Source organism: Stenella coeruleoalba, assembly GCF_951394435.1.
Source record: "Stenella coeruleoalba genome assembly, chromosome: 11".
Lineage (NCBI taxonomy): Eukaryota > Metazoa > Chordata > Mammalia > Artiodactyla > Delphinidae > Stenella > Stenella coeruleoalba.
In genome coordinates this window covers 79201581-79215030 of record NC_137157.1, presented here as the reverse complement: position 1 = coordinate 79215030, position 13450 = coordinate 79201581, and the positions used below count along the sequence as shown (strand labels likewise).

At 43.3% G+C, this 13450-nt stretch overlaps 1 protein-coding gene across 1 annotated transcript; it reads right to left on the bottom strand.

The window, feature by feature from the left end:
* Positions 1-2406: 2406 nt before the first annotated feature.
* PTHLH (parathyroid hormone like hormone) lies at positions 2407-9444 on the bottom strand (the record flags this gene model as incomplete). The annotated part of the gene is made up of 2 exons (XM_079937096.1): positions 8808-9444; positions 2407-2833 (listed from the first exon to the last, which is right to left on the bottom strand). The coding sequence occupies exons 1-2, from the start codon at positions 8906-8908 to the stop codon at positions 2407-2409; spliced, it is 528 nt and encodes a 175-aa protein (XP_079793222.1). The 5' UTR covers positions 8909-9444.
* Positions 9445-13450: the final 4006 nt, after the last annotated feature.

Sequence of the window (13450 nt, the reverse complement as noted above, 5' to 3'; positions counted from 1 at the left end):
CTTTCCATGAACATCCCTCAGAACCAGGGAACAGAAAGGAGAAGCAGAAGTATTCTACTTCTTTCAGTCCTAGGTCTGGATTTGATTAGGGTACTGCCTAATTTTTACTAAATCTATTTTTTTTAATATCTTTATTGGAGTATAATTGCTTTACAATGTTGTGTTAGTTTCTGCTGTACAACAAAGGGAATCAGCTATACATATACATGTATCCCCACATCCCCTCCCTCCTGAGCCTCCCTCCCACCCTCCCTATCCCACCACTCTAGGTGGTCACAAAGCACCGAGCTGACCTCCCTATGCTATGCAGCTGCTTCCCACTAGCTAGCTATTTTACATTTGGTAGTGTGTATATGTCCATGCCATTCTCTCACTTCGTCCCAGCTTCCCCTTCCCCCTTGTGTCCTCAAGTCCATTCTCTACGTCTGCGTCTTTATTCCTGTCCTGGCCCTAGGTTCTTCAGTACCGTTTTTTTAGATTCCATATATGTGCGTTAGCATACGGTTACTAAATCTGCTTTAACTTAGAGACACCTTTGGGATAAGAATTGACGAGGGCTGGTTTTCAATTCTCCAGATATTTAAGAGCATTGCAAATTTTAAATGAATAGAATTTATTCAAAAGTATTTCTACTTCTGTTTTTATAACATATATTATATATATATATAATGGATAAAAATAGGTTCTGGCAATAAAGTAAAACACTTGCATTAGTTATAAATATGTACAATTAGGATCATATCTTAAAATACACTGAATGTGTGCATTAAGCCAAGACTTACGGGGTTTGTTACCCCTTGTAGATCCATTAGATATCTGCAGATAGATCATTCACTACGCTAAAGACTCCTCTAGTGCCACTGCCCACTGATTACTGAAGCTGTACTACTTAGCCAGTATAACTATTATTTATATGCTATTTAATGATGGGTTTTGTCAACGTAACTCGAAGATAGATGTGTTGGTAAAAAGGTTCAAAATCCCCTTTGAAACATCACTCTGTCATCCTATCTCTACCAGTCAGGGGAAAGGATTGGAGAAGTAACAGGGGACTCTTTAAATAATGAGATCATTATTGCATATGATGCATTCTTGTGTAGTTTTCCTCTTTCTTTCAAACCCCACAGAAAAGCTGTACTGAAAAGTAAAAACCAAAAAAGATCCTATCAGCGGAAATGCAGGGGTAAAGTGCAGTACTAACACGGCGCTGGCTTAAGCGTCAGGAAATGAAATAAAGGCAGTTCTGAGGACAGCCTATCCCAGTTCCCAGGTCTGCTCAGTTGCCTTAACTGTGGAAGGCCTTCGTTTTCTATTTTATAAAATGAGATTAATACTTGCCCCGTTTTTGCCTCACAGAAACACACATAGGTAGATAGATAGATAGATAGATGATAGATAGATAGATAGATGGTACAACCAGAACGAAATCTAAAAGCACCCAAATAATAATTCCATGTAATCTCACTTAATCTTCACCTGACCCAGTGAGGTTGGCACAAGTACTATCTTTATTTCACCGAAGAGGGGAGTTAGTCTTAGAAAGACCAAGGAACTTGCCCAACGTTATGAGCTTTAATAAGTTTAGACCCAAGACTTGAACCTAAGGGTTTTGGCTCCAAAGTGTGTGCATATGAGCATCTGTGAGCTAAGAATAAACAAGCCACATAGATGTGGTTTTATTATTCCTACTATAATACCCTAGAGGAAGTATTTCAACTTGCAGTGGGCAAATAGATACATGAGAAAAACTTATACCTTATAACCAAGTCTATACTTAAAAAATTTCAGAAATCATGATTTTTGTTCCATGAACTGGTAGAAACCAGAGTTAAATTTAAAGCCTGTGTTTAAAATTTTTAATTTAATTAAATGAAAATATATTTAAATTTTAAGTAAATTTAAATTAAAAAATGTGGACGGCTGAGAACTGTTTATGGTAAGATATTTTTCTGTAGTGTTTGTAGGTCATATCAAATCCTTCTGCATTCTCCCTTGGAGTGAAAAAAAGAAAGAAAGAAAGAAAGAAAAAACAATCAAAGCTTGACATGGTGTGAGTGGGGGAAATCAATACGTTTCTCTAACAAATGGTGAAGGTGCAGTAGCTTCTAAAGCTTGAGTGAAAAAACGAAAGGGGTTAGTAGAGCACTAAAGGATTGGTGTCGGGGTTTGTTGGTGGAGAAAGAAGCAGCGTGATTAAACCCCCGTGGGTGTTGAAGGGCTGGGAGCACACTGCTTTAAGGCAGGCCGTATCCTGAGCCATCTTGGTTTTGTAAGCTTTTAAATTGTGGAGCCATTGATTGAGGGACAGATAGGGAGGAGATTCTAGGTCTGTGCAAGCCAAAGCAGAATAGAGGCTCCACACCCCACCTGGGGACACGGAGGAGGAGCTGGGGCCCCGGGAGCCGGTTACCGTGTATTGAGCTCCAGCGATGTCGCGGAGATGTCAGACAGGTGGTCCCCTTCCAGCCAACACCCAGCCACGCCCGAGTTCAGCCAGGCCGATCGAGTTCGCCGCTTCTTCTTTTCCTGCTCCTTGCGTTTTCCAGGCTTGCTTTTCTTTTTCTTGCCAGGTGTCTTCAGTGGCTGCTCTTTGTACGTCTCCACCTTGTTGGTTTCCTGAGTCAAGTATCTGCCCTCATCGTCAGACCCAAATCGGACGGGGTGGTTCTTGGTGTTGGGAACAGGCTTGGAGTTGGGGGACACCTCCGAGGTAGCTCTGATTTCAGCTGTGTGGATTTCCGCGATCAGATGGTGAAGGAAGAATCGTCGCCGTAAATCTTGGATGGACTTCCCCTTGTCATGGAGAAGCTGGTGTTCAGACACAGCTCTTTTGCTTTAAGGGAAAAAGAACAGGAGGGGAAGGAAACAATGACATTTTAGTAGATGGCAGAGACCACAAAGACTTGAGGAAAGCCCTTTAAATTGTCTAGTTGATCCAATACAGGATACAAACTAAGCTGGAAGAGCTGCAAGCTGACTGAGCAGGGAAGGGGCGAGAGCGGAAGGGAAGAGCCGGCCGTTAGGAGGCTCCAGCTCCAGCCTCAGCTATGCGGCTCCCTAGGTCTGGGACCTTGGTGAGAACATGAACGTTATTGGGCCTCAGGGGCCCCATATGTTTAAAAGGAAAGGATCAGATTCTGAGATTTCTATGTTGTCTTCTCAATTTAAAATATTATGATTCAGTTATTCAAAGAAATGGACAGAAATCATTGGGCTTTTTTTCCCACATTTTTCAGAGTTGTGTTGGGGAAATAAATCCAGGTGTCCTAGTCTGGGAAACAAAAAGGTGGCTGATTTCACCTGAGTACTCGCCCCAGACATACTTGTGCATGAGCAGGCGTGCATGCACGCATACTGCTCCCCACTTGAGAAAATACTACTACTACTGAATCTCAAAGAAGAGCAAGCTCTACTAGTAAAAGCAAACAAAGACTGAAGGATGAAGTGAGCTGTGAAGCCTGTCTAGGAAACCACCTAACAGACTGAATTTGAACATGATTGATATTAGACTATGGGCTACCAAGAACCTATATGTGAAGGCCAGCTGTCAGAGAGAGCATGCATAATTTTCTGTAAAGTAGTGGGTGGTCTCTTTAAAATGACTTTGAGTGTTTAAATTAAGTGAGATCATTCTATTTCATCTGTGCGTCTCTTTGTTTTTTTTAATTTAGAATTTCAGAGGGTAATATCTTTAGTACTTAACTGAGAAATTCACTTTTCTATTTGTTCTTTGTCTTAAAAATATCTCTAGAAACAAATATGATTTTCCTATTTAAACAACACTCTAATAAAAATATAGTGAAAAAGAATAAACTAATTCTCTATCAATTCTTTTAGATAACACCCCAACTCTTGCTTAAATGTCCATTCATGCATTCTTGTATTATTCTGTGTGTATTTATTAACCAAATTTAAGTATTGCATACATGAATCAGTCATATTATGTCTGCTACAACTATGCTGCACCTAACTCCAATTTCTACCACTGAAACAACCCTCCAAAGTGGCTCATATTCAAAAGTATCTGAAGGGGCCTTCCCTGGTGGTGCAGTGGTTAAGAATCCGCCTGCCAATGCAGGGGACACGGGTTCGAGCCCGGGTCCGGGAAGATCCCACATGCCGCGGAGCAAATAAGCCCGTGTGCCACAACTACTGAGCCTGCGCTCTAGAGCCCGCGAGCCACAACTACTGAGCCTGCGTGCCTAGAGCCCGTGCTCCGCAACAAGAGAAGCCACCACAATGAGAAGCCCACGCGCTGCAATGAAGAGTAGCCCCCGCTCGCCGCAACTAGAGAAAGCCCGTGCGCAGCAACGAAGACCCAATGCAGCCAAAAATTTAAAAAAATAAAATTAAAAAAAAACTATCTGAAGGTATTTCACAGGGCTGCATCCCACATATTTTCATTCCCCTGACACTACGATAGATTTATCTGGTCTCATTACTTTCATTAATACAACTTTAACTCCTCAGAGAAATATGACAATAATAAATAGCACTCTCCTCATTTTACAGATGTGGAAAGTGAGGTTCAGAGAGATTAAAGGCCTCACACTTGCTCACATGATGAGAACAGGCAGAACCAGGCTCCAAAGACGAAGTCTTTTAATTCTAAAACCAAGATTGTTTTTAGACTTCCTCAACCCTTTCTCTTACTGAAGCTGAAGTGTATGTTGAGGAAACAACAAAGGAAGGTCATAAAGAGACTGTGGTAGGCACCATGGCAAGGGGCAAATGGACAGCAATTTATCAGTTTCCTTGAAGACCAAGCTTGTCCCAAGAAGTACATTTTCATCACCAGAATAACGAACCAGGATTCCTAGTCTGGATTATCACTGGGGGAAGGAAAGATTGTCTAGTTATATTGTGAGTCCCAGAAGGGTAAGGCATGAAAACACAGTCATTATTTCTCCGGACCTTATAGCCAGAATACCAGCTTCCTTTCAGCATTTTAGCGTGTGCACTGACTTTAAGCCATGAAGCTTGTGCAAAAAAGACATGACTTAATGGAAAGGAATTTAACAGGAGCCTGGTTTAAATGAGGCATGAAGGAGTCTCTCTTCCTTTTTGAAGGTGCCACATGTGACTAGATTAAAATTCACTTACTTTGTGGCAGTAGTTAGTATCCTGGAAACTCTTAATAACCTACAAATTGGAGGCTTTGCTACAACAGATTTATATTGTCTAATAACATTTTTAAAGAATAGGACTGATACACTTGCAAGTATTATAAGTGTTGCAGTTAGTAAGTATCTTTTAGCAAAATGTCACGTTAAAGAAAGAAGTTCTTAGGTGTGATCAATTATACTATTTGGAGCTTTTATTATTTTCTCAATTCCTGGCAGATAGCCACCCATCTGTATTGTTCTCCAAATGTATAATACAGCCTATTCTAGCTTAACTCGGGGTCAAAACTTTTAACAGTTGGTCTGTTCTAATCAAGCCACCGTTGCTCATGCCTCCTCTGACTGGCATATATGCCTGTCATCCTGGCTAGCCTGTCAACTGTGAGTCATGGTGCCTTCCTAACTCAGGCACTGCTCTTTCCCAGGATGGTTCTCATGGGAAATGGAGTGATCATTCTATCCTCTGTTTTATAAAAAGCCTACAATATGGTACAACTTTGTCCAGATTAAAATAGTACATCTTTCATGGGGTACAAAGATTCTTTCTGCCTTTAGGGGTAATTATTAATATATTAGAAAACAAAGACTTTCTTAAATGTTAAATCTGAAATGCTGTTACATAATTTACCTACTAGCTCAAAGGTGTCTGCATTGAAAATATTGTGAAGAATGAATTTCTGATTGAGCAACTACACTAGAGGATCAGGAATATAATAGTGTCTTTATTGTCAACAAGGTCCAGGGAGTGTTCTATTTATTTTCCAAATAAGACATTAACTGAGACAAGGGTAAGTGACTAGCATGTACAAACTAGATGTACACGGGTGGTGGGCAACATGTTCCAATTACGGAGGCTTTCACTTTAGATAATTCTGAAGTACTTAAGTTGTAAATATGGCCTCAGTAACAGTCTGTTACTTTATATGTCTGTAAACATTGCATAGCACAATGGTTCACATGACATTTATTACATACCCAACATGGAAAAACAAGTATGCTATGTTCATGGTCTCCTTTGATTATTATTAAAAGATGCAAAAATGTGGAGGAAATGCCTAACACAGATAACTCTGAATTCAGTCAAAATACAGCTCTTCTGCCTTAAAAAAAAATCACTCTCAAGGGAGTTTTCAGGGAAGAAGATTCAATTTCTAAGGAGCTCTCATGGAGCATAGGGAATAGCTGGAGTGATGGGAATTCCGTTTTCAGCACAGGAAGAGATGGCATGCTCGTGCTGATGCTAGCCTCCTAAGGAAGCCATCTGGGTTTAAGAAGAAAAGTTCTGTGGTACATGGAAGAGTCAGGGTTAGGGTGTTAGAGTTAAGATGACTCACCAGAAGTCCCTTCCAACCCAAATGACTCAGTCGAAAGTTATGCTTTTCACTAAGTGGAATAGACCCAGTCTGGCTCCCAAGCAAATCAGTCAATGATGTTTTAGGTTTCTGAATCTGCTGGGGCTTTCTTTCTAAGTTAAACACAAAGACCGCCACCTGCTGAAAGCCACGTACATCTGGACAAGAATGTCCTCAGGTCTCCAACTTACTCACGCTCTAGACTCATTAAGTAAAGTCCTTTTGCACTCACAGGTCCAGAAGGTTCACAACCTACATTGCCATGGCCTGGGAACTGTTATTGTAGTAGTTTCCTCTCCCTTAAAAGTTAGCCGTTAGCTAGAAAACATCTAAAGCAGTTTCCCTAATACTTGGTGTGAAAAGTAATCGGGGAGTAATATGATTTGATTATATGTTAAAATTGCTTTCCAGGATCTAGGTTGATTTGTCGTAATAGTAGACTAATGCTTTGTCTAGCGCACAGAATTTACTGTTACTTGGTAATAATGCAAAAATAATGACTCTTTTTTTAAGCTCCATTTGGCTGCAATAATTTGATGAAACCTTTTAATCTGCTGATGATTTCAGCCTCCATGAAAAACCATGGCTGTAATGTGATGATCTATTAGCCACTAACTATAAGAATGTTTTGTGGTAGTTTTATAACCATCTGCTGAGTGTGAGTGTTTAACTGCAATATTGTATTTCACCCACAAACAAAACTATAACAGAGTCTCTGGCTGCTAAATGGTTTCTGATGTGTCTTTTGCAAGGTGCAACAAGGAAAGAGTTAAAAATAGCCTTTAGGACTAACTTAGCACTATTTTTATGCCATAACTGTAGATTTAATCATGGCCCGTTTACTGTTTCTCAAAAGAGAAAGCAGGTATTTCTTAAGCAACTTTAAAGAAAAAAATTGGCTCTGTTCCAAGACAGTATTTTTGACCAAATAAATACAGCATTTAAGTGTGCTTTTACGAATGTACTCTTCATCTATATTTATATATGGATTTTACATAACTGAATTAAATACAAGTTTCAAAATGAGCAAAAAGTCAATACAATTTCCAGAAATACATCAGCAAAATGTTGATTTGAAGAATACAATGCAGCTTTATCGTCAGCAAAATGTTCTACACAATTTGCCTTAGGAGATTCATAATAGATTTTCATTTTGGTGCCAAGGTTCAGACATGTCTAAAGTAATTTCATTTAAGGATTCTCTGCTTTAATAATAATAGACGAAGGGCACATATAAAAAGTTGCCTTTTTGTACACCCTTGGGAATTTACAAGAAAGCACCAGGAACTTGATTGTAAGTATTAGATATTGCTATTTTTATTGTTAGTGTAAACGTTCTCCGTAATTCCTTCACCAGAGGCAAACTTGTCTCAGTTCTCAAACTTTACGGTTTTCCCATCCTGAACACCGAGAGTGCAGCTTAAAGATCACCCAAAGATGGTCTTACACACATTAATGAACTGCTAGGTGCAACGGATTATTAAGCTAGTGTACTCGCCCACTCTTCCAACTTTTCTGTCACCCAACATGGTGTTATTTCTCTGGTGTGCTTTGAGGTATGATTATTTTAAAGTCAAAATTATCCTTAAAGAATCACCAAATGAAAATGCCAAGATACAAGTTTTCAGTCTACAGTGCAAATATTTGACTCCAGATTAAAGAGCTGTTAGCAATAATTCCAAGGGGGGAAAAAGTTTCCACACCTAATATTCATTTTGGAATCAAGCACTCTAGCGTTCTTGAGCGGTATCAATACCAATGTTGGAGTTGTGCCATTGCAAAGTTGTTACTACTTCATTATATAATATGCCTACATTATGTAATGTGGTCCATTTTATAGGCTTAAAATTATGTCATTCATAATAAAATTAGATGTAAAGTTTTTGCTTTTCACACAAAACCTGTCACCCACATGCAGTATGTACGTATACAAGTGCACACAGACATATGTCGCCTGAACCCCTCAGCTTCCTCCGAGTTATCTAAGTTTCTTGCAATCTTCACAGTTTCAATATCTTCCCAGGTCCTGAAAGTAACCCTTTTTTTTCACTAAAGGAGATTTTGCCTAGAGGAGATTCTGTAAAACGCTCCCTCTCATGGAAACACAAAAAATTTGTCTCTTGCCTGTTGCCCCTTGAGGTTCAACCAGTTCTCCCGCCGGGTTTGAGGAGCCGGGCTCAGCCCCGGGCAGGTAGCGGATCTCTCCGCTCTCTAACCCGGGCGAGGAGCATCACTGACCGCGGCGAGCGCTGGGCAGCGCCCCAGCCTGGTGGCCTCTCCCCCTGGACTCCCCAGCCCTCACCCGGCGCCCTGGGGAGGACCGGGCACTTACAGTCGGCGGCCGAGCTCCTCCACCGAGCGCCCGCAGGAGGGCACCGAGTAGCTCAGCAGGAACAACGCGACGCTCCACTGCTGAACCAGCCTCCACAGCATCGTATCCTCTCTCTCTGGGGACCTGCAACGGAGAGGAAAGGGGCCCGAAGTGTCAGTCCGGCATCTCCATCTCCCCGCACTACCCCGCTGCGCCCCTTCAGCCTGCTCTCAAATAGCCTCCTCAAGGGCATCTCCCAAGTTGCAAAGAACAAGAAAAAAACTTTCTCTGGAGCCTCTCGGCACTTACTTATTTAGGAACAAACTACTGTGCTTTTTCCAAACCACACAGGCAAAAAGGGACCAAAAAGAGGAAGAAAAAAAAAGAAAAATCAGAGGCGCCTCCTCCGAAATAATAACCAAAATGAAATGGGTTTATATATGTATCTATGATGAGCAGCGTGTTTACACGTCTCCCATAGCAATGTCTAATTAATCTGGCCGGCAGTATCTTGGGTTCGGGAAGCAGGGCTAACCCCTTCTTAAAAAAAAAAAAAAAAAGAAAGTTTCCCCTTCCGAAGTCCGCTTCTTTGCGAGCTAGGCCGTCTTGTTCCAGAGCCACTTGCAGCGAGACCCACATATATATACCTAGCTGTCTGTCTACCTCCTCTGGTGGGCTGGTTGCTTCCGGAAAGTTGATTCCACACACCCTGGGAACCAGTTTCAAGTGCGTGTGTCGTCGATCAGGAGGGCCAGGTGGCGGCGAGGGCGGGTTAGCAGCGGCGCGGAGGGGCGGCGGCGGCCTGAGCGAGCGGCAGGGCAGCAGCGGCCCCGCTTCAAGACCGGGGAGGCATGCTGGCCGGGCGGCGCAGGTTGGAGGAGAGTTGAAAGCCGAGCAGAGGAATGTTCACACGCTCGCAGGCAAACCTGCCGGAGAAGTGAGCGAGTCGCAAAGAGGTGGCGCCCTAGGAACGCGCGCGGGGCGAGCGAGGGCGCGGGCGCGCGGGGGGCGGGGGAGGCGACGGGCGACCGGAGCGGCCGGAGGGGAGCCCCGAGCCGGGAACATCCCGCCGGCCACGGGGAGCCCCCCTCCCTCCCCGCGGCCCCCGGCGCTGCCCGGAGCTCTCCCGAGTCCCACCCCGGAGCGCTGGCCCCGCCGCGCCAGCCCGGGGCCGGGGGCGTGGGCGGATCCGCACGTTCCCGCCGGGTCCCTCCGGCCCCGGACCGCTCCGCGGATCTGCAAGCCGAGGTCCCGAGGTCGTGCGGACCGCCCGGAGCAGCCACGACCCCCGTCGCGCAGCTGCAGCCGAGACCCGCGGGACTCGAGCCCCGCGGGCGCCCAGGCCGCCGGGGGCGGTCGGCAAGGAGGAGGCCGAGGAGCCGGGGCGAGAGCCCGGGCGCCCGGCATCCTCGGCGGGGAGGTCGCGGGCCTTTGGCCAGTGCCTTTTACGAGCCTTAAGCCCGCTTTGGGAGCTCCGGGAGCGTGATGGGAACCCTCCTCCCTGGCCCTTTCCTGGGACAGGCTGAGTGGGGAGTGTTGACTGGGCAGGGGGGAATCCTTCGCATAGAAGAGTAAAAACGGTTTCAGACTTCAGGTCGAGATGGCATTTCTTGCTGTCTCAGAACAGCTGAGGACATCTGGAGCCTGCCCAAGAAAGCCCGCGCACAGGATGGAGACCCCCTTTTGAATTGCAGAGGGGGACCGAAAACTCCTGGGGAGCGCACACGGCCCTTCCGCCCACAGACAGGAGTCTAACCCGCTCTTTTCCCCGATAACCTACTCTGTTCCCCGCCCCCCCCACCCACCCCGTGTCCCCTGTTACATATTCTAGGGTGACTCTATCCTTGTCGCTTCAGCCTGCAGAAGCAGCGGAACTATCGCTCTAAGCTGCTCTGCCTCGGAGAAGCGAAGGGAAAGCAGGGGGTTTTTCCCAAAACTGTTGGGCGGGGAAGAAAGACTGCTCTGAATTACTGGGCAGTATCGTCTAGGGAGGGCTTGCAGCGGATGTGAACGCCCTCCCCACGGACTCCTCTATCTTTCGGAAATGAACCCGGGTGGTTGGGAACCATTCAAGAGATGTTTGTCTTCTAGACAGACAACCCCACTGGTAGGTTTCAATACTCTGTAGAAGGCTAGTGTGATTTAGAGATTTGAGATGATTAAGGGAGCCTGACCTTTATCAAGCCTGGTTTCTGGCTGATGCTCCACAGTTTTACCAAGGTTGGGTGAAACAGCGCCCTCTCACAGACCCTCGCTCATCTCGGCTCCCTTTTCCCATTGTTAGCTGCTTAGCTAACTAGCTTTAGCTAACGTTTGCTGCTTAGTTTGGGTGGGTGTCACCCCTTCTCAGAAGCTATCATCTCCCTCATTTGCTTGCTTTAAACTTCACACTTAAAAAAAAAGTAAGCAAAAATCAAAACTTGGCTTCCTCCAACTTAAAAAGAAATCTGGGAATTTCCACAACTTCCCTTGAACGTTTAAGAATCTATAAATGTTAGACCTGTTTGCATGGCATGAAAAGACAAAGTATCAGCACTCAGAAATGTCAATCTTTGAACCTCTAACACTTTCTGATTTATAATAAATTCTTTCCAAAAAGACGCAGGAGCCTTAATGTAATCGTTAGAGCTGAAGGGGGAAATCTGTAAAGTAAATCACAAATGAGCCATTTAATACTTGCAAGTTGTTTAACATTAAAATGATAATATTTGCTTCCACAATGAAAAACCCAAAGGTACTTAGCCAAGTTTCAAACTACCCAGGCTTTAGAAAGTCAACCCTCCCCCAATAAAAGGTTAAAACAAAAAGCAGATTGAAAATATTAAATCACTTACACTGTAAATAAATTCATTATATTCTCAGAACATTATAAAAACTGGCCTCAATAGACTGCTTTGATTTATGTTGCTTTTTCTACTAATTAAACAAAATTGACCCCCTCTCCCTCCCTCCTTTCTTTCCCCCCACACACTTTTCTGATGTTAATGGCAAAACATCTATCAAATATTTTTAGAATTTCCTCTCCTCCACAAAAAGAGAAAATATAGACACAGGAAAAATAAATAGTCTTTATATACTTGGAATACTGAAGCTTTCCTCATAATTTATTACTTCACCTTTTCCTTGATTTACAGTCTTCTCTGCTCTTCTGGCCAAAGGAGGGAGATCTTCTCAGCAGTCTCTTCCAGAAATAATTTTTTTGTTTTGTTTTTTCGAAAAAGTAAAATTAAGTCTTAAATGAATTAAAAATTTCCTGTAAGGAGACTTCTGTTCCCACCCAAGGTAATTATTAGAAAGCAGGTCCCTCTTCTAAAGCCGCCCTGTTTATTACTTTCAGTAGAAATTCTCCTCAAATATACCCTCAATATATACTTTTCTGAGAAGGATATTTTCTGACATCATAATCTAGTTCTCAATATAATTGAGTAACCTCTATGATAATGCTGAGGACACGACTGCAAATGAGATGACTCCACACTAGAAGGCTTTCTTCTTTTCTTTTCTTTTCTTTTCTTTTTTTTTTGAGGCTTAGGAATAGAAAAAGTGCCAACAGAGGCAGAATGTTTGCTTAGGCCTTGCTATCACATAAATGCACCTTAGCAAAGGAGGATTTGAAGACCTGCCTTTAATCTGAAGTCTCGCCATGTGAAGACAGATTAGCATTGTGAGATCTACTCCTACACGAATGCCTAACCCATGAGCAAGCCCCAGACTTCCATCTTCCCATCCCCAATGACAGAATTATATCCCAATTTTAAAAAGAGATTTTCTAAATTTCCAAGTGCACTTCTACTCTTAAATTCATGTTTATATAACCAGTTGATGTCTATCTCCAGGGATATCTCCTCTTGCAATTTAGGAAAAAAAAAAAAAAACCCTAGCATTTATGTTTAGCTTCCTCATCTTTCTCCCTTTTCCCCTCCTTGTCTCAAACAACAAGCAAGGAAGCATACAAATGAAAAAAAAACACCTACAGCTCTTTAAACAGTGCACCTGGGCTCAGAAATTCCCTTATCTTATTACAAAGAAACATCCAAATTTAACATTTGCCAATCTGTAGGTCCAAGCTATATCTCTAAAATCCTATGAGACCAAACAACAAAACTCACCCCTTCTCTTCTCCGGTCTTTTTCTTTGTTTGCATAAAGAAGTTTGCATAATTAGCTCATGTAAAGTTATCGTTTGATTGCATTAGAACATGGTTCAAATCACTTTGAACCATTGCCTGGATTGGGACTTGAGAGCTGACCTCGAGGTAGCAAAAAAAACGAAGTAATGCCTTTAAATTCCACATAGGGGCAGGAAAGGGTGTGTTTCATTATTAAATCTCTTTATAGTTAGATGAGGATAGGACTCAAACGGGGGCTGTCTTCTCTAGGAACAGGACTGGCTGCTGACCTGTGGAGGGGCTGCCTCAGGGAGAAGCACCTAGACACCATCAAGCTGATGGGATTCTTTTATTGGCAAAGTGGGTCATACCCTCCTGGCCCTTCCCTACTTTCTGGGCAATGTTCAGCTTTTCCCAAACAGGACCAGAAAGCCCACGGGTGAGGCAGTTTTCCTGGAGGGCCCAAGCCAATGTGAGATGAGAAGGTCTTTAAGAAAGCGGGATCTCCAACAAGTTCTCCAAGGTCAAGCAGTAGTGCAACCTTCCAAACCTGTGA